The 26,926-nt window shown below is 46.0% G+C and overlaps 1 protein-coding gene across 3 annotated transcripts in view; it reads left to right on the top strand.

The window, feature by feature from the left end:
• The window catches only part of LOC100644085, a 220,483-nt gene that overhangs the window by 154,747 nt on the left and 38,810 nt on the right, over positions 1–26,926 (top strand). For 2 of the 3 annotated variants that reach the window (XM_048405651.1, XM_020864352.2), the window contains 3 exons: positions 15,046–15,173; positions 19,395–20,354; positions 21,211–21,387. In XM_048405651.1, the coding sequence (XP_048261608.1) occupies positions 15,046–15,173; positions 19,395–20,354; positions 21,211–21,387 (1,265 nt within the window). Of the gene's footprint in view, positions 1–15,045; positions 15,174–17,235; positions 17,470–19,394; positions 20,355–21,210; positions 21,388–26,926 lie in introns of those variants that run through there. The other variant, XM_048405656.1, reaches the window with a different exon arrangement.

The raw sequence follows: 26,926 nt of genomic DNA, 5'->3' as shown, positions 1-26,926 counted from the left end.
ACCCGTCGAACATTTTCATTTCAATTCGGTGTGCGCGAAGGACGTGGAAACACGGAACTGCCAAAACATTCGCGAAAATCCATGCAACGGTTCCGTTAGTCGCACGTCCACAGACACGCGTGTACGATGGCGGCGCAAGCGAATTACGAAAACGAATTCGTTAATTCACGATGTTGAAGAATCCACAGCGGTCAGTCGGTATCGGTTGCAACCGAAACTTTTCCATCGTCGTCGACCGTTGATTACGACCAAGTGGAAGGGGATAAAAGTTGCACGAACGAACGAGAGATTTGCGTGGGTACACGCGTGCCCGACTAAATTACCGCGCTATGAACAATTCAGAGCTACTACCGCAGCGGCGAACTTGTAAATGTAGTAATTAATATACATAGTCGTACAGCCGCTAGGTATTGTGAAATTCTGCCAAATTGTACCGCAACCGTGACTGTGTTATCCCAATTTTCCAGATTTTCCAAACGGAGCTCTGCTACGCAATTACATTCCTACGCGATTCTACGCCTGTTAATGTCCTTAATCTCGCAGAAATTTCAATACAAAGTAACGCGGTTCCTAACAGAGAGAAACCGCGGTAACGATATTTTCCTTTTGTCGATTTACAGAGGAAATCGATCGTAGCCGTATTGTTCGTGTCACGCGGTATTTAATCGTTGCACGTGCGGACACGCAACTTCGAGCATTCGATGTACGAACGAACGACGTTGAAATTCTGTCGGTGTTCCACGAGGAAAGGATCGAAAACAGGAACACCGATGGAACACGGAGGACTCGCGAAACAAGCGATTCCCCAGGAATATTTTAAGGAATTTTTCTATGGAATCGGATCGGGCAGATGTTCGATGTACGCGGAGATGGCGTGGAACTCGAGGACCCAGGTTTCTATTTCGGCGTATAAGCGCCTCATAAATTTACCCCAGGGCCAGCAGCCGGCGTCGGTTGTTTTATGCTCTCTGGGCAGGAACCTTGCCGAGTAATTCTGCAATGCGGTTCGGTCCTACCTATAACCTGCCCGCTAACTTTCTCTCTTTTCGTCGTTTTCAAGTCCGCTCTCTTCCTTTATTCCCGTTTCACCTTTTCCATCGTTGAGCCGTTTCTTCTCCTCCCTCGTGGCAACTATCTTCCAGCGGTCGTCCGTAGAATTGCAAACTAGCTATCAGAACCGGCAACTTTGCTCGGAAAAATTTATGAGCCGCGTTAAGAGGCGTTGAACACCAGCTGCCTTTCTAATGACGATATTTCTCTCGTTCGCGATCGCCACCTCGTCCACTTTTTCTATCGTTTAGAAATTTCACTGCTCGGTATCGTTTGCCGATGCAACTTTGTTGACTGAAAAGCAAAGAGCAATTAAGACAGATCTCTACACCTTTGCTGCACTACACGCGAGCGCCTGATACTATCGAAATTGAAACTTTGTACGAACCACGTTCCATGTACAAGAATCTCGAACGTAATTTCTCAGGTGGCATCGTGGAATCATGATTTATCCTCGGCGATAACGAAGTCTCGACGTTGGTCGATTTTTCTTTCGTTGGCGAGACTTGTTCGTCCATGGAGGTGGTTACATCTCATCTTAAAATGCGATGAAAGCAGCTGGAAGACTGGAAGAAGGCGCACGCGATAATTCAACTGGTTAAAATTGCAACTCGTATGCGCATGTATTCACCTTTCCACCTCGGCCTATTCGAAAGAGATTCGTTAAAACCGTAAATTCACCGTGAACGTACTTTTCTACGAAACTGTAATAAATTACGCAATTCCATGTGCAACGGGTTCTTTCATCCTCGTCTTCGAACGCAAGTAACTCGGACCTCTAAACGAAAATGTCTCGCGATGCAGCTGATTTCCACTAGAACTGCCGCGTGTTTCCACGAATAACGAAATTTTGAATGGGCCAAGAGCGAAGAGTCTGTAAATACGCGAGACATCGAATTTGCAATCGTGTCCTTCTCCGCGATTATTCCTAGAAAATCCGATTACGATCAAATGAAAAACAGACAGACTCGAATGATCCAAAAAGTACATAGATAACACGTAACGCGTAATTATATTTTCGTAAGCTCGTTTCGCTGTAATATTGGCAACTTTGAGCAGAAGTTCCAAGTTTCCGTGTCAAGGTTTAGCTCAACTCGTATTAGATTCGCGATTCCATATAGCGTGGGACAATCGTGGCCGGAAAATTTCGGCTGGCAACGCTAATTTATAGAAGAGAGAGGAAGAAGAGAAGGAACAGCAGACCGTCTCGAGCGTACAACCGCAACGAGGATTACCGGTAGACGGTCGAAAGACCGCGAGGATGCGAAGCTGCAGAGAACGCATTCATCCAGGTGATAAGTTATTTATATTGGGATTCCTATTGTGGCTATTTTGCAGAAATTGTGTTACAACGAACCACGCGCAGGAGAGCGCTAATTTATGAGCAAGTCGGTCGTTTCATGTATGCTAGTGCAGAGGAGATTACCGCTGCGGGATCTGAAAGTTATAACGGACTCTGAATGTCTGAATAAAGTTCGTCCATGATCGTTTATCCAATGTCTTCGCGAATCGCTGAAGTTTTATCGGTTGTCCTCGTTTCCTTCCCGAAAATGGCGTAACATAAAAAGGACGTGTAATCCCCGAAGATCCATTTATATTTCCTTGGCGATGCTAATCACGCATACCCAAACCATTCGACGTATTCACGTGCACCTAAAGACAAATTTATTCCCCTAGACCAATCGACCTCTGATTGATGGCGAATGAAAGAGTACGAAGAAAATGCAGGAATTACTTCGCTTCGAAATGCATAGGAAACTGCAGAGGCCCTTGGGCTCGCGTTAGCTCGATTCCCTCGCGGCTGCAAAATGAAACTCGCCACCGATGTTAACTTATTTACACGGTAGTCTGTGGCGCCGCGAAAGAAATTGGTTAGTCGCGCGAAACAAAGCGCTAATTCGCACGTTAGCTGCGTGTTCGCGAACGCGGCCGCGTTCGCCGGATTACAAGCTCGTACGAAGCGGAGGCTCGCGCCTAGAGGCTAATTCAGCGCGGTGAGCTCTCGTAGCAGGCGGCATACAAAATGCAACCAGGAACCGTTTCTCTTCCCCAAATGCTGGCGCGACGCGCCTTTTCAAATTTCTCGTTCTCGTTAAGGGTATAATTTATTCCAATATCCAGAGAATTCGGACAGCGTGGAAAGGCGTCATCGTCGAAACGCTGACCCAGCGGACACGCACGTTTCGCAAGGATAGATTTCCCCTCGAAAACCGATTTTCTACCGGGCAGAAATTCAGCTCCGCTCGTTCGAATCGACCGAGTTCTCGCAACAACGGATGTACCTTGCAGATTTCTGCACGTCCATGGCGTCCTTTGCGACTAGTTAACATCGGGGGACAAATATCACGGGATTAACACAGTTACAGTTTGCGGATGAACGCGATATTCGGGTTTTGTAACGAAGTAGATTCTTCATGGATGACGGCACTTACACATAGCGCAATTAATATTCGGTGGAGTAGTTTATCCGAAGCTGGTGGTCCATCCAGGCAAAAGATGTTCACCAGGGAGACGACGGTCAATCGCGACGATGACTGTACGCGAGTACGCTCGAGTGAGCCGCAACTTGACCGACCGGTTCAAGTCCAATTAATGACGTAACAAACGTGCCATCAAAATCCACTGCCACTAAATTTGCTCCTCGTGCGACGTAATTAACGACGAGAATCGGTGTTTGCTCGAGTATCGAGCAAACACCGATCTACGCTTTAATTGAACCTATTCCGACCGTCGCAAGTTTGTCGCTAAAACGCGCGTTACTATGGAGAATTCTTTTTTGTCATCGTCGAACCAATTTTCTTTCGACCATCGATTCGTTTACCCGTAGATTTCCATGAAAAAGAATATTCCTGTATATCGTTAGTTTCATTTTTCCCAGCTTTTTGTCGTATCTCGATTAACGGGACCATGTTGAGTCGCTTATTAGCATGATACACGCCGGATTCGTCGTTCATCGGTGATATGCAGTTCCACGCCGGTGACGAAAATGAATTAACGGTGTGCCGAAAATAAATGACGCGCCGTGTTTCATCCTGTCTTTCCGAGCATTCGATAAAAAATGCAACGAGAGTCGTTTTAAAACTGGGAAAAAGTGCATGGCTGCCTCGGGCGACGGACGCATAAAACGGTACATAGTCGCGTCGAGTGTTCACGCAAAAATCCAACAAGCCTGGTTTGCATGGTCGCCAGCCGTGAAATAAAAACGGGATCGCCTTAACGAGCTATAAAAATCGCCGCGATCATCAACCCTTTCCCTTATTACCTCGATCCTTGTCGGATTAATCGTAAGAAAACGAGCGTTAAAATCCAATGAAATTCTGCTGTTATAAGTTTGTACGTAGTCGACGGTGCTTTTGAAAATTGTGTCACGTAGGGAATTGTGTTTCAGTTACGAGATTTCGAAACTTCGCGAGTGAAACTGCAGAAATCGATACGTTTTCCCATGCGTTACTTTCTTCCATTCTTTCCACGAACTACGTCACTTGTAAGACAAATTTTCATAAAAGATCGGAAAGATTTCTGCTGTGACTACCGCAAGATACGGTTGAAAGTAGAAGAAAGCGCATTTGACGCACCACTGACCAAATCCTACCGAAATTATTCTACTAACAGCGCGTTGTTGCGTGCTGGATAATTATATCAGGACATAAGGAAGTTGCGATACGGCGGTGTCGTAAAGGCGATGGTAATAAAAGAAACGGGACGAAACCGATGAAAAGAGGGTTGCGTCTCACGGTCCAGAATATATTAACGTGCATGCACGCGTACATACATACGCGCGTGTACGCGTGCACCACTCGAACGACCGGCGCGTTGCGACGCACGTGGAAGCACGTACGAGACGACGATCTCGTAATTACAAGCTGACTCCATAATAGGATTTTCGGCGGTTTTAGCACGAGTACCACCGCTAAGAAGAACGATGCTTATCGTTGCGGACGCGCCCCGTTGATTGCGGCGAACATGACGCGCCTGTGCACCTGCAACTCGCTGACACGAGTGCTTATACGTAGTTTGTTTGATGAGTCGTGGATTTTTTAAAGCCGCGTACTTTGTTCGTTTACAAAGTTGAGACGAAAGTTGGCCGACGTTACAGGCGATACGAAAGTGATACGACTGAAAAATTCAAGCTCCGGGAAAAGTTGCACGGGAGAAACGTGTTTAAAAATTAGTATTTCATGCTATTTCGCGAAATTTAGAATTGCGCTTTCGTACCATTCTCTATTATTCTAGCGCGAACGTTTAATTTTATAAAACAGTGAGAATTTTTATTTCGATCCTGATTTAAATATAAATTCGAGCGTTTCAATTCTGCAAAACACTAGAAACTTTTAATTTTAATCACGATTCTGTTAATTTGTTTAATCAATTATCGTTTATTCTCGTACGGTACCGAAGAAACATTAAAATGCCGCATAAAGTTGAATTTCTAGGAAAATGAGCGCCGGTTATTATGCAACTCTTACACATACGTGGGGAATTAACCCGACGCCAAGATCGAGTAACGATAATCCTAGGAAAACCGATTATCTAACCAGCGCGGTTGAAAATACAGCGAGGTATTTAATAAACGTAAAATGCAGACCGCGGTTCGATGGAAAAATTAGAAAGTACGCGGGTCTCCGGGTCTAATAGTCGCGGCGACGGTGATTTACAGCGTTGATTATTGCTGGCGAAAAGAAGCCCGTAAATCATGGTCGCGTCTCGCGTGCGCTTATTGCGCGCCTCCAGGAATTTCCGCTCGAATTTAAGGGCCGCATGATCGACGCGACAAATAGTACCACCTCGTCTCCTGTTTTCTAGCCAAGATCGAAGGGGATGGTTGAAGCAGCGTAATCGATTTGCCTGGCCGTTTATTAGTCGCCACATGGAAAACGCGTGTTGGAATTAACATTTATAATCTGAATTTATCGATAAGCGTGATGGCAGGGGATTCGCAGTCGGCGCACGTGCAAACGCGACGACTACGTGATCGCATTACTTCCGCGGAAAAAATGTGGAAAAAATTCGGACGAGCCGGTGTGGTCCGACCAACCAGCCGGATATTTGGTGAAATATTGAAATTTTGTTTTGAATTCGGTAGCCGCCGGTTTACATTGGCGCCGTCTCTTCCGCCCTGCAATTTTGTTACCTTTCGCTCGTGGCTCGACGAGTTGCCTAATGTTGTGCTATCGGTGCCGCGACTTATTTCCGCCGACATTTAAAACGATGTATTCTCTATCGAACGACTAAATGGATAAATCGATCCAATTCTATTTAATCTAATTTATTTATTAATTAACCAGCAAAGGTCCCTTTTACAAGAAGGTGATATACAATAAGTTGAACACAAGTGTCAGGGTGATACAGTCGCTGTGGAACAGTAAGACAAACATGTGTATAAGTACGCTATACTAAAGCTATAATACTAGCGCACCGCTCGGGTTAGCTAAGGGTACACAGACCGGTTAACACAGATCTCTTTCTGAGATTGCTGCTTGAGGTGGAAGACAAGTTGATATTATTGCGTAAAGCTTCGCCTAACTCACGTATACGGGCAATGGTGTTTACGCGGGCAAATCTAGGGGAGAAGGACGAAGGGTAAAATAAAGAGAGACGTCCAGAGAAGTAACACGATGCGTGAATGTGCCGGTTGATAAGGCTAAGGAACCGTGGACAATCGACAAATCAATTTAGGATTCTCACTATGGTAGAGAGATAATCTCGTCGACCGATCGCCTGATTGCGAATGGCGAATAAATTTTATATTCTGCGGTGACAGGAGCGTAGTCGTTGCCACGATCGTTCATTGGGCAGCCGAACGTAAAAGCAGAAGGAGCTTTAGAAGAGATGAAACATCGGTTCGAAATTCTTGCGGAATTTAGACGGAGGGTCGTAACGACGTCAAGAAGAAGAAAACGAGAAAGAAATGGAGTGGTAGCATCTGGCTAGGGTAAGAAAACGGGCAAAGCACAGTCGACGACATCGGCTAGAAATGTAAATATGTTTTCCTTGGACGCGATGTCGAGTAATTATTCAGCATGCTAGCGAGAAAAGATCTCATACAGCGGTATCTTTTCCGACGATGTTCTTGCTCGAGAGACTCGCAAGATATTCCAGGAGCTGAACCACGACTCTCGTCCCTTCGTTTCCTCCCCTTTGCGGCCCTTTCCTTTCTTCCTACTCCCTTTTGCTCTTGAGACTCCAGGAAAACCTGTTGTCAGAGCTGAGAGTGAAGTTGCAAGTTGAAGATGAATTCAATTTCTCGTAACTTACGCTTGAACATTCTGCTCTAGTTGAACCGCCACTTCGATAACGCTTTTTGCTGTCTTGCTCGCGGATTTTCGTCTAGAAAATTACGCAAACAGTGCTCTCCGGATCGGGATGCGGAAAGGTGATAGTTATTCGTACAGTATACAGTTGCCTAATTTCATGTTTCTTGGCACGAGCACTAGTTGCACGAAATTTGACGATAATTTTTGTTAACAGCGTCGATAAAGATCGCGTATAAAATAACTTGTTCTAGCGGGCACGTTTCCGCCTTCACGCATCACCAAACGGAAATATAATTTCGTTGGTCGTTGTAATCGTGGTAACGCGATTACAGTTGAGGAAGAAATGAAATCTCTCAATTAATTCGCATGTTAACGACGTGAAATCGGCAGGACGCGATGCTCGTCTCGCATCTAATTCGCGAGCAAATCGTTGAATTTCAAAGCAGCTTCCACTCGTTAAAGCCGTATTAACGGCGAGGAAGGAACGATCGCGAGGCAAAGTGTGCCTGCGCAAGAATTTCAATAATTCCGCGCGGCCACGCTTTTTGTATGCGCGAACGATGCCCCCGCTGTAACGAATCGAACAATTTGCCGTGCATAATTTTCAGATTGTCAGAGGAAAAATGACGATATTTATGAAAAATGACGCGTTTCGCTGTCGTTCGCCGTTCTTTATCACCGGTAAAACAAATGACACCTGCAATTATCGTGTTTTGTTTGAAAACGTGTAATTTTATCTTCATCGATAGCGACGTTTTCCCATTTTTTATAATAAAATCCAACGGCGAGCCGCTTATTCACTGTTCGAGTTTTGTATCCTCGCAGTACATCCATCGGTCGTAGTTCCAAGAACAGAATAATTCCTGGAAAGTTCCTCAAGAACCGTTCGACCAAGCCGGTTACGCGGAAGCGTCCGCAAGGTTGGCAGGCTAGGAGCAGCCCTTCTCCCTATCACGTGACGATACGCATCATTAAAATTCATAAGGCGACTCGCCCATTCCCACTTTAGCACCCCACGGGCTGAACGAGCCGCGCATCATATATTTATAGACGCCCTCGAATGCACACATGCATCTCAGACACCTTATGCAAGCCGGTCGATTTCGGTGCGCACTTATCCGCAGCCGGATATCCAGCCGGTTTCCGCGAAAATTCCGTTTCCTCTGGCTTCTACCTTCGATATATTGCGTCGAATCGTCGAACTCCGTCGTCGCTTATTCTATGCATGAAATATATCCTTTTATTATTAGAATCGATTTGACAACGAGTTAACATACAGCAGAGCATACAGAAGGATGGCGCGTTTATCCCTACGTGTAATCTATCAACGAGGTAGCTTCTAGATACGAGCGATTCTTCGATCGAAACTGTGTTCAAGCTCGTAAGTTGGTTACCGCGTTAGTTATTTATCGGCGCTGTCAGCATCGATGACGTGGAGTTTGCGTAGATTATACGATATCGCGATGTCGTCGTCCCGCAGCGACGCGTCTACGAGATGACGGGAGTGCACTCACGGTGCGCCTATGAATCTTGCATAGGCCGCATGCGTATACGCATGAAATAGGAAGGAGGCCGTATTCCCTTTCCGCGTGTCGGTACGATGACAAATTGTGGCCTGGGTACACGCTAGATAGCACAGGCACTCCAACCAATGGGAATAAATCAAATTTCGCGGTACAACGTATGAACGGCCTTCGGTAAAATTTACGTACGATCGATCTCCGAATGCGTTCGCTCTCTGCAACGGATCTCCTGTTACCTTAAAGAAGTAGCGACGAATACGCTGCATGAAGCCGTCTGCTGCGATGCAAAGATTTAAGAGGCAGCTGACGCGACGGTTAACCGCGGCGCTAATCAATTTTATTAACGCGCTAATTGATTTATTTTAGAAAGTAACGTCTCAACGTCGTGCATCGCGCGTAATTCTTATTCCGCGCGCCTGCGTGTGCCACACGCTAAATTGAAACCAGTAACCGGTCTACTAATCTCTGATAAAATTATCACACTCAGGTATTTAGCCGAGCGGTGTTTAAGCGTTCCTCCTAGCTCTCCTTTTACTTACTTGGACCTTCCCCGAGAAAATTAACGCGTTACAATTTCAGAGAGTCGACTTTTACTACCCGCGATTCACGCACGATATATAAATATCACGGAAATTGTTGATACTCTGAGAAAACGTACTCGCGAATAACCACGCTCGGTAGATTCGAGATATAATTAATAAAAGGCTGATAAATAAAGCGTCGTCGTCTGACGTCGCGAGCAAGTAGCTCGGACACACGAACGAAGGTGGCCGTGGAAAAAGCGCCGAAAAAGCGCCGAAAAAGCGACGGGAACTTTTCGGAAGTTATAAGCGGATCAGCGTCGTTAATCATTCCTCGGCCACGCTATAGGCGCATACATTATTCAGAAGCGTCCCGACGCCAACTATGCATAACTTTTGTCCATGTTCACGCGCCTCTTTCTTCAGATAGAGTTAGGATACGATCGCGAGGGTGAAAAAGCCAGTGTCACAGAGTGACAGTCATCCTCCTTTGCCCTTTCCAAGTTGCTTCGAATTCCAGTAATAGGCGTACGGGGAAAAAACTCACGGAAAGTTTTATACTTACATTACGAATGACAGAAAAGAACTGCGAGTACAAAGGCGCACCGGCTTGCGAGAAATGAGATCTTCCTAATAACGATGCAGTATTTCTGTAGTTCTTCAAAGATGCTTGCGATTCAAAGATAGAAACTCTGGAAAGAAAGCGTTTCAAAACTCTCTTCGACATGTTATAATCAGAAAAATAATGAAATTGTTGGTCGGAGAAGACGTAGCGGAAAATTCTCGAAGGATTGATCGATCGATCGTTAAAAAGTTGTCGCGTTTTCGCAGCGGTGAATGAGGCACGTGCACGCTGTGGTATGCAAGGGGTGACGCGAGGGTGCGTCAGCACACGCGTAGGCGTACTTAGCACCCCGACTGTGTAAGACCACTCGACCGGCACGTACCGGATCCTTCAGACGTACCTACACGTCAGTAAATTATCGCCCAACCGTATGTACGGGGAAGTACGCTGTTCTCGTTGTTTTACACTCTCTCTTTCTAGCCAGTTTTCTTCCTTCGCAGTCGTGCAGTCGTCCAGCATTCATGCTCCCGTGCGATTTCCTCCACGCCGTACATCCCGCTCTGCCACGACCCATGGCCTCGCTTTTCTCTTTGTTCTTTCGCGCTTTCCAACGTCCCTCTCCTTGTCCATGGCACCACCCGCGCGATAAAAACGAGATTTACGGATTATACCCGTGGTTTCTCTCTCTCTCTCTGTTTTTTTTCTTTATCTTCTTGACAAGATGAATTTTGCATTCTTCCTACTGTTTTCTCGCGGTTTCCACGCGTGGTTTCATTAAGACCGGTTAATTTTTTAGTCCGCATCATACCAAAACTCAGCTTTGTCGGAAAATAGGAGTAGCTGCATAATTTCTAGCAGATGTAGCATTTACGCTTCCGTTTCATCGTGGATTATTGAATTTAGTTATGAATTTATTAGGCTCGTTCCTCTTTCGTTCTCGACCGACGACAATTTTAATTTTCCATCGGATTGATAAGCGACCAAAAGCATTCGAATTTAAGGGCGGATTTCTCCACGCGACCATCATCCGGTCGAGGTCAGCGTAAAAATAAAACTTATGGCGAAAAACGGAGAAGGTGGATAGGTGAAATCCGACAGTAAAGTTGAAAATCGACAGAGCGGAGCGTATATTTCATTGCCGGCGTGTGATTTTCAATCTCCGCCAATGTCCGTCCACGAGCTCCCCATAACCTTTTCTTTTCACGATCGGTCCGTTGCTGCTGTTGCTGCTACTGCTGCTGCCTTTGCCTCCCGAACAACGCTGGATAACTTTGAGCTTTGTAACTCGACTGCGGAGCACGGCGTGCAATCGAATCGAACGCGAGACATTCGAAAAAATGGGAAAAAATGAATTGGTCGAACAGAACACGTAGGGAAACGTATTTCGAGATAATAAAAGCTTCTCTTCTTTTGCCTGCGAAAATTCGGACGAAATCTATACATGGAAACTGAATGTCTTCAATTTTTTAACACCTACGCTTTCGAAATTTTAAATTCGGTATTATTCCCTTTTTCCGTTTCGCTGGAAGAAAATCTCGAGATATTGCCACGTAAATATTTAAAATCAAACCAAAGAATCGCTGTGGCTGTCTCAAAGTCGGACGAGAAAGACGCTCGCTTCATTGTAAATCGCGCTCTACTGGATTATGCTGGCAAATTGGTAAAAAGCGCGTTTCTCAAGTTCGTTTCTCGCCGAAGGAAATCCAGGGCAAACGTGGATGCAAGCTGAACGTTAGCCCAGTCTCGCGTGTCTTTGACGTGCGCGCAAACAGCCACGCCGGTCTAGATTAAATTCGCCGCATCGGGAATAACTTTCCCTAACATTGATTAACATACGCGAGAAGAAACTCGTCACTTTCTCCGCGGAAACACCCTTTGACACCGCTAATAACCATCTGAAGCCCTCGACACCGGTGTGAATTAAACAGACCCACCTTCTTATCTGGCATTGATTAAGTCCGGAACGTTCCGTCTTCTCGCGCTTCCTTGAATTATTCATGCGTTCTTTAGCTAGGCTTGAGAATAGGTTACATCGATTTCTGGCGGCAAGTCGCCGAGTGAAGATGATGAGTTAGCCGAGTTACCTATGTTCCTTCGTATCTCTTGAAAGTGTAACTGGCGCGAGATTTATCTGCCAGAATCAATTCGAAAAGGTTGGAAATGGCAAAGAGTTGGAGGAAGAGTTCTTGGGTTCATGACGTTGGAAAACTACAGCAACGAGAAACGAAAGATAAACCAGCAAAGTCACGACACGTACTTCTTTTACACCCCTGTAGCTTGCGAAAGTCGAGGCAGACGGATCGAATTTTTCGGAGAAACCCGGGCAGAGTCCATGCAACAAACGTATAACCCAACGGTCGGCCGAGTCAGTGCTCGCTATAAATTCGCCGGATACGAAGCTTTAAAGCTGGTATGCTGGAACTCACCAGAGACGGCTTGAGACTGCGTCCGATGCTGGACCAGACCGCACGACGACTCTTGTTTCTCGAACAGACTGCATTCTGGATATCTGTCAGAGGCACACCGCCGACGAAAATCGTCGTCGTCGACAGGCGAAACCATAATTTCATTGTCCACCGGCTGGGGAGCATCGCTTAAACCATTGGTGACGAATTTCCCGCTAAACGAAGCGGATGGAGATTTTACAGGAAACTTTGAGAAACCTTTGGATAAATGAAAAGAATGTTTGAGAAGTTTGTTCGATGGTATATCGATGTAGAACGCTTGTTGTATAGTCGCTAGGAATCCATACGAAGCTCGAAACAAGTTTGCGTCTCGATGAGGCTGAGTTTCAGGTTTAAAGGCTTCCCTGTAACTTCGACTTTGGGATGCGTTGTCGGTGAAATAGTCGAATGCTTTAGAAATGGCGAAATGATGGAGCAAGAAGTTTCACGATAAAATAAATATATTTCGTTTTTGCGAAATGGAAAGAACAGGGTCGTAGAAAAAGCTTGGTTCATCATGTTCGAATTGTTCCTTTCTTCAACACGAGAGCCCATCCTCCAAGTTACCCGCCGTGCCACTTTTATTTCACCTTCGGTTTCGTATTTCCTTTTGCTTCGTTTCCTCTCTAATTCGTCTAGAGCCCAAGAGCCATGGTACCGTGTGTGCCATTAACCCAAATAATTCTAGAGAGCAGCTTCGCTCTTCTCGAATTCTTCGCTCTTCAGTCTCCTTCGACCTTTCCTCTTTCTTGTCAAGCAGCTGGACCATTAGATACCCTGTGAGACAAATGACGAATACTTTTAAACCAGGTATTTGTTAAACATTTTTAATTTTATCCTCCTTCATTTCGACCACATAGTTCTGTAACATCGCGTAATATCGAAATAAGAAGATTGACATAAATCGACGAAACACTCGAGTTACCTTTCTGTCTTGTATTCGAAGATGAGTTTTTATATAAATTATATCGTTGCGCTTTATATAATTCCGATCACGTTGTACATGACATAAATCTGTCCAGCGCGAGTACCATCTTGACAAGATTCCATTGTAACTCGTCACTTCGCGAAACCGCGAATGTAATTTATCTCGAAATCCGATTATTTAACGTCATCGATGGCACGTATTATATTTAGTTTAAGTTCTCGATATAACACTTCCATTAAACTATCGCGTTTGATCTCGTTTCATTTTTCTCGTTATCTTCGCGTATATCGATATTAAATTTGGAAAACAGCTTGAAAGTACTTGACGTGCTGGTGACTTATCCATTTTTTATTTTATTCTATTCCTATCTTAAATTCCGTGATTGTTACCATGATTGAAAATTGAGATTATTAGGAGGAACGGAAGCCGAGAGCCCCTAAAAAGTCCATACGAATTCGTCTGTTCGTCTACTTTTATCGTACGTCGTGCGTTATAATTGCGTGGCATTGACGCGATACTGGCAATAATTATATCTATCTATGTATAATTGCTTCCAAGCATAGCAGTGATCTAATCGCATTTGCAGCGGAATTTCATCGAGCTTAGCAAACAGAAACGTACACGAATTCCGCTTCTCTAATTTTCAGACGAATCGATTAATCTATTACTACGCGCTTCGCTGCCACTTTGAATGAACCAACGTGTGACGATAACTCTTAGTTTCTGTTTTGTTTCGTAGCAGAATCTCCGAGAGTTTTCGAGTTTCAATTAAGCAAGTTAACCACGTTACGAGAAAGACATTTGCCGTGGAGATTATCGGTTTTTAAAGTTTTATTAGCCGGTTTTTAAAATGGCAAACGATAACGATGTTTTAATTAAATTCGCTGGCCAAAAGAGCGAACGCAATGTCCCATTGACGCTGGCCTTTCGATACGGGTTTTAAGGGTGCAATTAATGATATTCGATTTGATTTCTATCGGTAAACATTTCGTTATTGGCAATTGTTGTTAGCGAGCGAAAGGAAATTATCCGGCGATTAAACTTTCAGCCGGACATTTTCACCCATTTTGTCCAAAACTACCGACCGTTTCCATAATTATAAAACTGCCTCGCTTACCAACTAATGCTTGATTAATTTGTTATGCAGTTCGCGTAAACGGTATTAACGTGACGTTCGATCCAGTCACGCAGCTTTCCAACTTTGCCTAAAGTATTATTGTTTCGTACGGTATTTTGAAATACTTGGTACCTGACGCGTAGCAAAATTCGCAAATTCGTTCGATCGCCGGTCGAGCATCGGCTGGGAAGTTTCGTTGCTTCGGCCCGGTCGAGTTGTCGCGCGTTGCAGTTACAAATCACAGTTGGCCGAGGCCAGAAGTGGCGTTAGACGATCGCGGTTACACAGACCAGCTCGTGTGACCTGTTTGAAAAGCGATCGAGCGCTAAAACAAGTCCGACCTCCTCCTCTTTTTTTTTCGGCCATCAGAGAGGAACGTACGAGGGAAACTTTACGCCAGCTCTCGGCAATTGACTTTCGAACTCGAACGCGTTTACTTGAGAACAGTTAGCAGACTTTACCCTTGCTCTGCCCTTTCTTTACTTTTGCCCTGTAAAGTTCGGCCACTGTAGCGTATTTCCACGATTTTCTCGGAGATCCCACCTCCCGTCAAGGGATTACTAGGAACCTCTAAGATTTTCTTCGTAACAGTGGCTTTGCGGTTAATACGATAGTATTGTACGTCTATTTTTCTGTGTTTCAGCACCGCCTGTCACGATTCTTGGACCCAGCTGCGGCTGTCGCCGATGTTCGGTTGCATCTGTCCAAATAACCACATAAAAAGGCGCTGCGACAGGATCTTCTCGATGGTGAATCACAATCCGTGCGTTGGTGAGTATGAAATCGAGCCTGTTTTTAAACGCAACTAATTTTTCTCTACATTCGTATGTATATCTCTATGTGTACGTGTGAACGTGATACATTATACGCAGGCATCTGTAACAATGCGTACACACGAGATTTATTACTTGCTTCTCTCGATTATTATTCTCTGTTTCGTTGTGTCGACTGAACCCGTGTCAATTATATTTTGGTAATTTTGAATGAACGAGTATACGTGGTAAAGTTGGTTAATCGTAACTATTACTTTAGCGCACCCTTGTGGAAGACGATTGTTGGTGTTGTGAAGTAAACGTGTGTATTGTTCCTTTTTCTTTTTCCTTTTATGTACATGACACTCTACAAATTCACTTTTACTTTACCGTCCGTTTCGTTGCGAGGTTCGACTGCCCGTCTCCCTTGTTTACCTGTTTGTCTGTATCTTGTTACCGAAGTACTCTGTTCTAGTCTGTTACCTTTTCTTCGATCGATGTGTGTGTACGCTGCGGATAACGAAATCAACGCTGTCGATCTTGGATTGAAACGCGATGAATTTTTCCGCTCTAACGAATGCCAACGTACTGAAAATCGAATAAAAGTACAAAATTATATTATACGCAATTAGCTAGGAATTATCGACATCCGTACAAGTGCAGCTTCCGTGGCCTACTTGCAACCAGGTCGTAAGTTCATTTTCGCCAAAACAACCACAAGGAAGCAACTAAAATGCGACTACGGTGAGAAGTTTCGTCGTAAACAAACCCCAAAAACCGAGAGATAGTCTCGAAGATGCCTTCCGGCCTCGTTATTTTTCCCCGTTGCGTCGACGTCGAAGGAAAAGGTACGAGGAAAGGCTCGACGGAGCAATTACTCTCAGCGATACCACGGTGTTTAAGGCTCGTGGGACGACGTTATAGCCTCCTTCGGATAAGCTCCTTTCTCCTTAATTAACCAAAGGCCACCGGTATCGAGATGTAGATAAGGATTTCATCGCGTGGCAGGCTCGACCTTAATTTCACTGAAATCCCGTTCCCTTCCAGCAACATCTCTTCTTCCATACCTTCGAGTCTAATGACACTCGACTGGTTATTTTTAGCCTCTCCTTTCATCGTTTCGCCCGTGAAAATATGTCTCCTTTTATCCTCGATTACGATCAACGTCGACAGATCGAAGATCGTCGTTGCGATAAGACGCGGCGTCGGCCCTTTCGATCCAATTCGCACTTCATCTTTCTATTCAGGATTCGATGGTAATTCGCTATTCGAATTCGGGCAATTTGCTAAAGTTTCCGATGAAAAGGAACTCTCGTAACTTGTAAAACTGCAAAACTCTCGTTCGTCCACGATGGACAGCGTAACAATTCGCGATTCTTGAAACATCGCGAATAAGCAAAGGATTACATTTTAGTGCGTAAGTACACCAGTCACACGAGGCGCATGTGCGACCTGCAAGCGTTTGTTTTCTTTCCTTTATAAGTGTGCGTTTGGCCGAGCGAGAACTGATTTTCCTTTGCTGACAATTAGATGAACGACCGTGATCGGTGCGCAATCAATTTTCTACGTTTCAGCCTCGAGGAGTCGAGCTGCGAGTCGCCACGCAGCCTGCCGTCGAATAAACCGGTGCTACTCTTTACGACAAATCACGGACGCGATTTCCACGAATTTGCCTGGATTCGCGTTCTGAGAATTCGCGTCGAGCGATTGATAAACAGAAATCGAAGCTTCCGCGAGCATCTCGGTACCACTTTCTTTCTTAAAAAGGAAAGCAGAGCAAACGGAAGGTTAGCGTGCTGTTCCGCTTTATTTTCCAGGTTTTATTTATACGATCGAGCATCTCGGTAAATCGAACAAATCGTCTGTAGTTCGCGAGTTGCTATGACGAACGTTCTTGTAAACGCGATCGAAACTTCTCCTACGGTCGGTGATGCAACAAGTTTGGATTTCCGATCGAACGCAGTTCAAACGGTATCAAGAGACACGTGTCGTCGAGGAATCGCCTCAATCGTTAGACCATCTCATTTCTAGATTTCACTTCGTCGCCATTTTTCTTCCTAGATTATTCTAATCGACGTAAAGAATCTTAATCGCGTTTATGAAAAGACCGATAACGAATCGATCGTCCAGCCGAACAGCAAGAGGAACGGGAACGATGATCCTGGACGCGTCGCGTCTCGTCTTGCGGTCTCGAAAAATCGCCAGCCGAGTATCTGCGAAGCTACGGATGGGAGAGAATAAAAAGACCTGGATCCAGCCTCGAGATCCTCGAACGAGAAGGAACGTGTGCACGAGAGCACCAGCACACCCCCTAAGTACGCATTCCGCCCGAAGGATCCGCATTTCGAGATCAATCCGCACGATTTCCTCGGTTATACGCGAACCTCCGCAATCTCGACGCGTTTCGCTTCTCTTCAGGTTCGCGTCCTCGATCGTCTAATCGAACTGGGTCAGAACGAATGCTTTTCTCTCTGTGGGAATTTTCGAATCGGGTTTGTACCGGGAGAAACACGCGAGGCCAACGACGCCGAGAAAAATTACCATATCTTTTTGCTTCCTTTCTTTCCGTTTCTTTTTTATTACGCCGCATTGTTAGTTTTATCGCCGATTTTTCGCCGCGTCTCCTTCCAGACGTCGAGTTATCGATACGAATCAAGCAAATCGAGCGCAACTAATTCGATCGATATCTTTTCTTACGTAACATTCCAGTTTCTCGAAGTTGTCCTTTTCTCCGTTCGATGAAATAGCTTTCTAATTACGAATCGATAGATAGCTGAAAAAGATTCGCGTTTTGTTTCGCGAACGAAAAAAAAAGCGATTCGATGAAAGCGGATAAGAATCTGAAAGCCTTCGGGCGCGAACGCAAAGGAGATTATATGCACCGCATGCTGTACTTTTGCACGAGCAACTTTTTTTAGACATCGTGCACGTTTTCAACCTGCATGCTCGTATTTTTCTACTTCTGTCTGAAATTCGCATGCCCGTCGATTAATCGCCCACCATGACTCTCTACTCTCTGTTACGTCGCTCGCTACTCGATCCTCTCTAACTCCTCTCTTTTCGATCTAAATACTCTCAAACGAATCGATCGAATTTCCTCTAGGTTTCCCGTTGATTTAAAAAAACAAGAAGCAACTAAAATATTCTGAATAACCTACAAATTACTCCAGCGAATAATCCAAAGATAAAAATTCGCCGATACCATTTTGTCTTTTTCCTTCGTGACGTCGCGTAATATTTACGAACAGCAGAAACGTCGATAATATTTATCGCGAAAAGTCATGTTCCAACTATAGCACTTGGCCTTTCGACCTAACCAACCCCCTTTTAATCCTACTACTGCGACCCCGAAGGGTAAAGAAGACCTTTCATCCGACAAAAAGAACCGGTGCTGCCCTTTAAAACTTACCAGCTCGCAGCACCGCATACGGATGAACAGTTCCAAGCAGTTGCAAGCAGCTGCAAGCTACGAACTGCGCCAAGAGACAAACTCTTCAGGCGGTGCCAATATTTTCCTTTCGCCCCGCGTGGGCCAGCACGGCGCGGCGTGGCAAAGATTCGAGATAAAGATCAAGAAGAAGCCAGGAGTAGAGGGTTAAACGAACCAAGTCGTAATCGGAATCGACGGTCGACCTCGAGGTTTCTTTTGCCGTTCCTTGCCAACTCCGACCAATGACGAACGGCTAAGAGAGAGCGTGATTCTTCTTTCTGCGCGTCACGAGGTTCAACGGCTTTACGTAAAATCGACTCGGGAACGGTAATGGCTCTCGACAGGAAACCTATCGCTGGAGTAATTTGCGGGTTGCCGATTTATCGTGCTTCGTAGAGGACAATTGCTTGTCTCGTTTTAATAAGCGTGAATTTCGGACAATGTAAGAATCGACGAAGAAGCTAACGATAGAATAGGGTGTTTTGAAAACGTTTAAAGTACAGCTTACGATCTTTTGGTCAATAAAATTCTTTTGCTACAACGCTTTTGCAACACCCTGTACAAGCAGTTAGTTTCTTGGACCACAGGTAGTCAAACCCCGAAACGCCGGTTTCAGACGCGTTTCGAAAACTGTTTTATCCACTACTCTGACCATCACTACCGTCACAATCACCCCATCACGATATCACCGTGTCACCACGACCACAAGAGTAGCACGTAGCACGCGAAACCCGTCCGTGCACGTGTACCGATGCGATCACGCACCCCACTCACCCCGTTCTCGTCCGCGTCTCTGCTTCTGTGTTACAGAGTTCCTGCCCTCCTCCACCTCCGTAGACCTGTCGGGCACGGACTCGGCCCTGTATCCGTTCGACCCGCAGCAGGAGAGCTACCAGGAGATCTGGTTACCGCCGACCAGTATGTACCCCTATTTTCTGTTCCCCGGAGCCGCGCGCACCTCGTACTACGACCACGAGAGCACGTACGACGTCCAGGAGCCGGGACAGAGGCGTCAGCACGGCCACCGTCATCAGCACGGCCGTCATCAGGAAGCACCGGAATTGCCTGGCAGGCCCGGTGTCCTCGTGGTCGAGACGTACGATCCTCGTGCCGATCACGAGAACCGGCAGGAGGCTCGTGCTGGTACCGACGACGAGCATCGGCCTCTGTACAGGCAGAAAGATACGGATGATCGTGAAATGGAGGGACCTGAGAGCTTCTATGATCGCGGCTCTTCTTCGTCTTCTTCTTCTTCTTCCTCTTCTTCTTCTTCTTTTTCTTCATCTTCTTCTTCTTCTTCCTCTTTTTCTTCTTCTTCTTCTTCTTCTTCCACGTTGTCCAAGCATGATCGTGCCTCCAGCACAGTGCACCTGCAGCCAAGGCACTCCCAAAGCGAGCATGACGCGCACCTGCACCATCATCACCATCACCAGCACCACCAGCACCACCAGCACCACCCTGCACCACCCGCACCACCGTCCGCCGCGACGTCGTCTTCGTCTTCGTCGTCGTCGTCGTTGTCATCGTCGTCGTCGTCGTGGTCGAGTTATCCGTCACCGGCTCGTCCAACGCCTACCGTGGACGAGACAAAACGTATCGAGAGGCCTGACCTTGTGCAGCCGAAGAAATTCGCACCGAGACCCACCTACGAGCACCGGGCAATCTTCGATCGCGCCGACGACGACCTCGATGACGAGTTCAGGATCGGCGCGCTACCAGTCGACCGGCTCTTCGATCTCCGCGAGGCCTTCGAAGGGTTCGTCGACCAAGGTTCGTACACCGGTGTCAAGGTGCGCCAGACACCATCGATCGCGGCTCTTCGACTAATCGAGCGCCGTCATTCTCGCTATCGGACGCGAAAAGTACCAAGTCGCCTCTCTGCGTTCCAAACTCTCATTCCATTCGCTTTTCTCATCGAATATGCATTTCCTCATCGACGAGCTGTGAATCGCTCGAATTACTCTCGGTCCCTTTGAGCGACTTGTTATTTTTATCAACGGCACAGTTATTCGCGATGATTCGAAGAGCTTCTGGAGCGTAGCGATTAACGAGATCGAATCGGCCCGTAAACGTGTCGGTCCGATTATTCTCCAAGCATTTTCAGCTGAACGGACCTACCGCTGCGTCGAATTTGCTTTCCCATCGCCAGCTTACTGATCTTAAAAACTGTTACGACCATTTCGAATTTCCGGACGAGGCGATCAATCGCAGCAAGCTTCTTCGAGCAAAACCTACCTACTTTGTCATTTCCGCGTTAAAATACGCTTCTGTGCACGGACTAACGCGACGATCTCGCGAAGATTGTAACCGACTTTTTATTATTCCCCCAGTTACTTTGGCCGTCTCGTAGCGACGAAATCGAAAGGCTGTCGACTAGAGAAGTCGGTCTCCTTTAATCTCGCGCCGCGCAGAAAATTCCTGAAAACGTTTGAGAAGCATTTTCTCCGAGTTTCACGTGCCGATATTCACCGGTCGAAGAGAGTCCGCTTGGAGCTAGGTCGCTCGATTTCGTGCGATGAATAAGATTTCCGCGGCGGTAGTCGTACCCGATGGAAACGCGGTTAGAATCAAAGATCAGACGCGCGGACGCTTTCCTCCATGCTCCGTTACGTTTGCTCGTTTACAGTGAAGGTCATCTCGCATCCGGACAACTCGACCAGCTTCGAGGTGATCGAGTCGCAGCTCGAGAATCCGTTGATCGACTCGGAACATCGTGATCTAGTGGACATGAAGCAGATACCTGTTCCCATAGGACACAGCCATAAGACGCAGCATAAGAGGAACCAGACGGACGATCGTAATCGTGAGTATCGAGCTTTTTCTTTTGCCATTGTACATTTACAGCGAGAGAAGATTAAAGCGCAAAGACATTGATACCATAACGTGGTGTAGGACGATGTAAAAATATTAGGTTGTTCCAAAAGTTTCCTTCGTTCTACAAGGAAATACATTTTTTGTTTTATATTGTTTTATTGAATTACGATTGATCCATTTTGTTCTATTAAGATAAAGACCATAAGCATTTGACAGATTAGGTTTCATGTTCGTATAAAGATGCGTCGTTGTAAAACACATGTTCGTGAATGAAATAGAATTTTGGTACCACTCTAATAATTTAATCTTGAAAAAAAATAATTTAGAAGTGGCAGGAATATTCTACGATACGCAGCACCGGATTATGTTACTTTCTTGTCGCTCTATGTATCTCGAACGACGATTTTCTAAAACAAATCTAAACAATTCTAACGTTTCAATACGTTGGAGCATCTTCGAAGCAGAAATCCTCGATTCCTAAAAATCCACTTTAATCAGACTCGAAGTACGTATGAAAGCACGTTCTAATTAAAACGCGGGAAACAAGCGTATCTCAGAGGAAAGGAAAGCTCCCGCCAGGTGGCAATTGAACTTCCGCAGACGCGAGGCTTATCGGCGATTTATTTCGCTCCCATCTCGAGTCGACCCTACGACGAGATACGTGGATTCCGGCCGAAAAGTTACGTCGGCTCGTCGGGATTAAAGTTCGAAATCCGGCGACTCGGGAAATAATATGAGTAGATAGGAGGGAAACGGGAGGGAAATGAGGGGACTCGGAGGCGAAATTAAATTAAAGTTTCACGGTGATAAGTCTGGTAGAGAGCGGAGATGCTGCGGCGATATTCCGCGTCCGATCGATTTCGCGGCCAACTTTCACGCCGGCGAGCAAGAGAAAAATTTACGAGGTCTCGTTACTACGTTCCGAACGAGTTTGTACCGCGAAATTCGCCGGATAATTTTGCCTGTGCGCTCGTCCAGGGCTCGTCTCGGCGTTGAAATTGCCGACGTAAGAGGGGAAGCGCGGCGACGGCGAGTTGAAAAGACGGCTTCAGCCGCTGCGAAACGGATACATATTTTCCCGGAGACCGTCTCGTAACTCGTGCAACTTGATGGATGGACGAGTTGCGCCACGTTAACAAGAAGAAAACTATGGTCAGCATAATTCCGCCGGCAAATACGCGCCGTTTTAGCGGCTGTAAATTCTCGCGGACTCGTGAAAAATGCACAACCTGCAATTTTTTCAGAAACGTATTCGTGTACCGGCTAAACCAATCTTTCGGGTGTTTAATGAGAAGCTAAAACAGCTTTATCAACGTTTAAATTTCTCCGAGTGACGTTATTAAATACCACGAGATATGGTTCCTTTTATTCGAAACTTTAAACTACACATTTGCTACCGTGCGTCTGAAATACAAATTTTAAGGCGGCTACTGCCTAAGCGTTGGATCTCGCGTTGTTTTTCGTTCGGCTCGAGTCAGGTCAGGTCCGTTGGAAGCGCGAGAAAAAAATCAACAGCAAGGAAGACGGATGTGAGTGATCGCGGGGACAGAAAGCCGGAGGGTGGGTGGTAAGCGCGAACTATAACGCATCGAGAATTGATTGCATCCGGATCGAACGGCGAGTAATTATCCTTGGTTATCCTTTAATCCAGCGATTACCCGCGTATCGATGTTCCGTCGGGTGATTGATTCGAACGAAACGGCCACTCCTACGCTCCGACGAGCAGCGCGAGGCGATCGTGTCCCGCTGTTCAGCGATCCGTTCGGAAGAAACGCGGATGATGGATTTCTCGGCCGAAAAATCGATCCTGAAAAGCGCGACATCGAAACCAGGTAATTGTCCGTCGCGGTATCCATCTTACCGGCTCTATGATATTTCCACGGTTTCGTTACATTAGTTTTCATACTCTCCGCAATACTGAAGCTGTCTATGAGATCATTTAAACGCTTTACGTACAAACAGGATGTCACGAAGCTTCTTTTTCGTGTCTGTTTAGGTTATTAGATGTATGAACAGAGGAACGCGTGGATAAATTGTAAAGTAGAAAATATATTTTAATACAGAAGTGTAAGTACAAGTAGGAATATAATTTGAGCTGGTCCAGATCCGCACGCTAGCAGTGTTACCCTATAACTGAAAGCCATCGTCGCCTGTCTACTGTCTATGGTCTGCCTTCGTCCCAGTCTATTGTCTATACGCTGTCGATGGCTTCAGTGCTTGAGAAAACTAAAAGGACCAAATGTACAGTTTTCTTAGAAATGGTGACCACTTCAACAATGTCCAATGTTGCGAGACGAGGATCAAACACAATTAGTCGATAGCCGTGACAAGTAACAGGAATGGATTCGGTACGACGTCTCGCGTAGTTAGGCCTAAGAATGTACACGTTGCAGCCTTTCGAGAGAAATAATATGGGTGTGAAAATAAGCAACCGAAATTATCGATTCATGTATCACTCGTATATTGGTCTCGTTAAGGTAGGACAGAGCAGTCTTAGAGTGGCTGTATCTATTCATCGGGCGGATGAAAATCATAGTGTTCTCGAACGATGTAGGTAGGATTGGAAATTCGTGTAGATGTAATCAAGCTGGCTTTCACCTTGGCGAGGAACAAACGCGCATTTCCCGCCATTCGTCGCGTTCTAATTAAAATTCGTTCGGCCGCTTATTCGGCCGTGTTTCTCCGTGGACCGAGCGGTACGCGGCGCTTAACGAGTCGCTATTTTCTGCCGGTTCGAAAGTCGAATCCTCGACGGACCTGAGCGCCGCTGCAATTTCGCATTCATATATTCAATTTCGGTGGAGCGGCCTGCCGGGACCGGAAACTCGTTTCGACGTTCGAGCGAGGATCTTGCGAGCAGTCGAGGCTCCATTCGAAAAATCGGACCGATAAATTTCTCCTCTGTTCCCTTCCTTTTCTTCCGCGGAGAAAAAAAAGTAGAGGGAAAAGATAGCATCCTGACGGTGGAATTTGCAAAGAATCGAAATACACTCGTTGCATAGTCAGTCTCGGTGATCGATCGATTCGATCCATCGAAATGCGTCACGTCAGGGTGAAAGTTAAGCGGTCGATCGAGGGCGTTGGAAATTTGATATAAAGGCGGACTTATCCGCAGAGATTGCCTTCGAAATGGGAAAGAAAGTTTCGTCGGTTTGCTCCATTATCTTGATGGAACTTTATCGGATATTCTTTGGTTCATCGGATAACTGCTTTTCGTCGGATCGATGCTGCATCTTCGAAACTTCTCGTTTCTTGTTCGCGCAACGTTATGGCTTTGCATGCTTGCTAAATCTTGAAAGAATATCGAGCATCTTGAATGACCCTGCGTCAACGTCATCGTTTAATAATCCATACTCTGTGACGTCGACTTGTGTCTCGGGGCACCGAAACGTTCTTCTACTCGATTAGGCGTAACATCGGAAACGAGCGTTTCTCATTCGGCGCTTACAGCGACGCTACAACCCAGTTGTTCACGAGGAAAGCTTCAATCTGTTTCGCAGGTCTCAAGAAACTGGCGTTCTCTCCCTCTCGAAACTCGCGAAGGCAATCGACTATTACTCGATTAGCTTTCAGGACGGGACAGATTCGCGTTCGCGCTAATTACGCGATCAAAAGCGACAGCACGCTTTGAGATTTAACGCTCGATATCGACAGGGTGAAAGCGATTTCGTGTATTTTTCTTCGCGGTTCGTTCCCTCCGCCTCTCGTTCGCTGAAGAGTGACAAGAGAAGAAAAAGAGAAATACGGGCGGAGAAAGAGGTGGGCGCAAAATCGTTGCTCGTTATCGGTGGAGTTAAACAAACGGGTCACCGTAATTATAACTCACAGCGGTGCGCGCATCTAGGTCCGGGCATGCGCCCGCCTCCGCGCACCTGCGAGCACGTTCGAGTGTGCTCGTCAAAAGTGCGCCCCTATCGATTTCGGATATATAAAGTAAAATCCGACCGCGAACGCGCCGTATGCCCTACATTTTTCCTTTTCCCGCGAAAACGCGACGATTCAGTACGCGCCACGAAAGAATCTTTCTCCAGCCTCGTTCGCTGAAACGATCGTTCCTTGGCCAGCGACGAAATTGCATTTCGAGTATCGTACGTTTCAAACGAGATACGAAAATGCGTTTGCTTGTTCGAAAGATACTCGAGCTACTGTAAGTCGTGGCTGGTATGCGCAAGTTAAATAGAATCCTTTGAAGCAACGTAATTAGGAAAGTATTCATCGTGTTACTCAACAAGTCTAGTTACATTAGGTGTCCAAGCACGTCGCATCGTCTTGCAAGCCCTTAATCGGTTTACTTAATCGAACTTGCTGGTGCATCGTGGACCTACAAGTTGTTCGCAAGTCTCTTGGAGCTAGGTCAAGGTAGTTCCTAAGAACACCATAGTAACCATAGAGCGTGTAAGCCCGTGCTAGATGATAAGGGCAAAAGTAAACCATTGTTCGTCGATGATAAAGTAACTGGAGAGCGGAAAATAGTTTTATCCGAAATCGCTCGATTCGACATTTTTATACCTATTTTCATTCTCGTTTGGGAAACAACAGCACGAGCTCGGTTGTCGGTAATTAACGCGTGTACATCTTCGTACATCGTTCCGCTAGTCGAAACGAACGAATCTCGTCGGTCATCGAGCCAGGAAAATTCGGAGAGCGCGTGGCTCGAGTTATCCCGAGTTTCGTCATTCGAAACGATAATTATCCGTTTCGGAGTGTTTCGTGTTTCCACTGGGATTCGACGTTCGCTCGTCTGCAGATGCGCGTCTTCCTCTCCGCTTGCTATTTCATTTAATTAACAGGAAAGTGGGTTGAGTGTAGTCGCGTTTGAATGATCGTTGCGCCCATCTATATACGCATTAATAACGATAATAATCCAAAGCTTGGACGCTTTTAATAACACTCGTCCCAGGAAATCCTTGCTGCCCTCGCGTTCTCTGCTAAGTCAGACGGGTGACGAATTAGGTTAGTGGTAAAACGACGTCATGTCGAAGTCCCTTGTCGATCACTTATTTACTAATTCAAATACGATACCTATATTCTAGGAAGATTTTTCAACGTGTAAACGTCATATGTTTGATAAATTATTATTTACGTCATGGCTGATCGATATTCTCCTCTCCATCGTCAATCCGAGGGTAGGTACTTCGCGTCTTGATTCTCTCTCGTTTCTCCCTCTAAACAATCGATTCCTTGCGGAGCATATTCGTACCGTCATTTGCTTCAGTTGCGTAACACGTAAGTCGCTCAAACACGGTTTCCAATTCGTACGTTTCGTGCACACAGCGACGAGAAACGTCTGGAAGGAAAGGAGCGAAACGCAACAGCAGAAGGCACGATCTCGACTTTTACTCGCAATTTCGTTCCCCTCCTCGTCCTTCTGCTCGTTATTTGTATACTCGCCGTTTAATCGTGTCGCGTGTACACAACGAGGCCGACCGCAAAAACGGTGGTTTGAAATTGCTGTCAAATAATTTTTCGCTCTCGTAGAAAAAGCACAGTTTGTTTTTCATTTGTCCGCGAGGGTGGCGTGTTTGGTC

This window comes from Bombus terrestris, chromosome 1 (assembly GCF_910591885.1).
Source record: "Bombus terrestris chromosome 1, iyBomTerr1.2, whole genome shotgun sequence".
Taxonomy (NCBI): Eukaryota; Metazoa; Arthropoda; class Insecta; order Hymenoptera; family Apidae; genus Bombus; species Bombus terrestris.
Note: the sequence above shows the minus strand (reverse complement) of the source record. Positions and strands in the feature narration are given on the sequence as shown.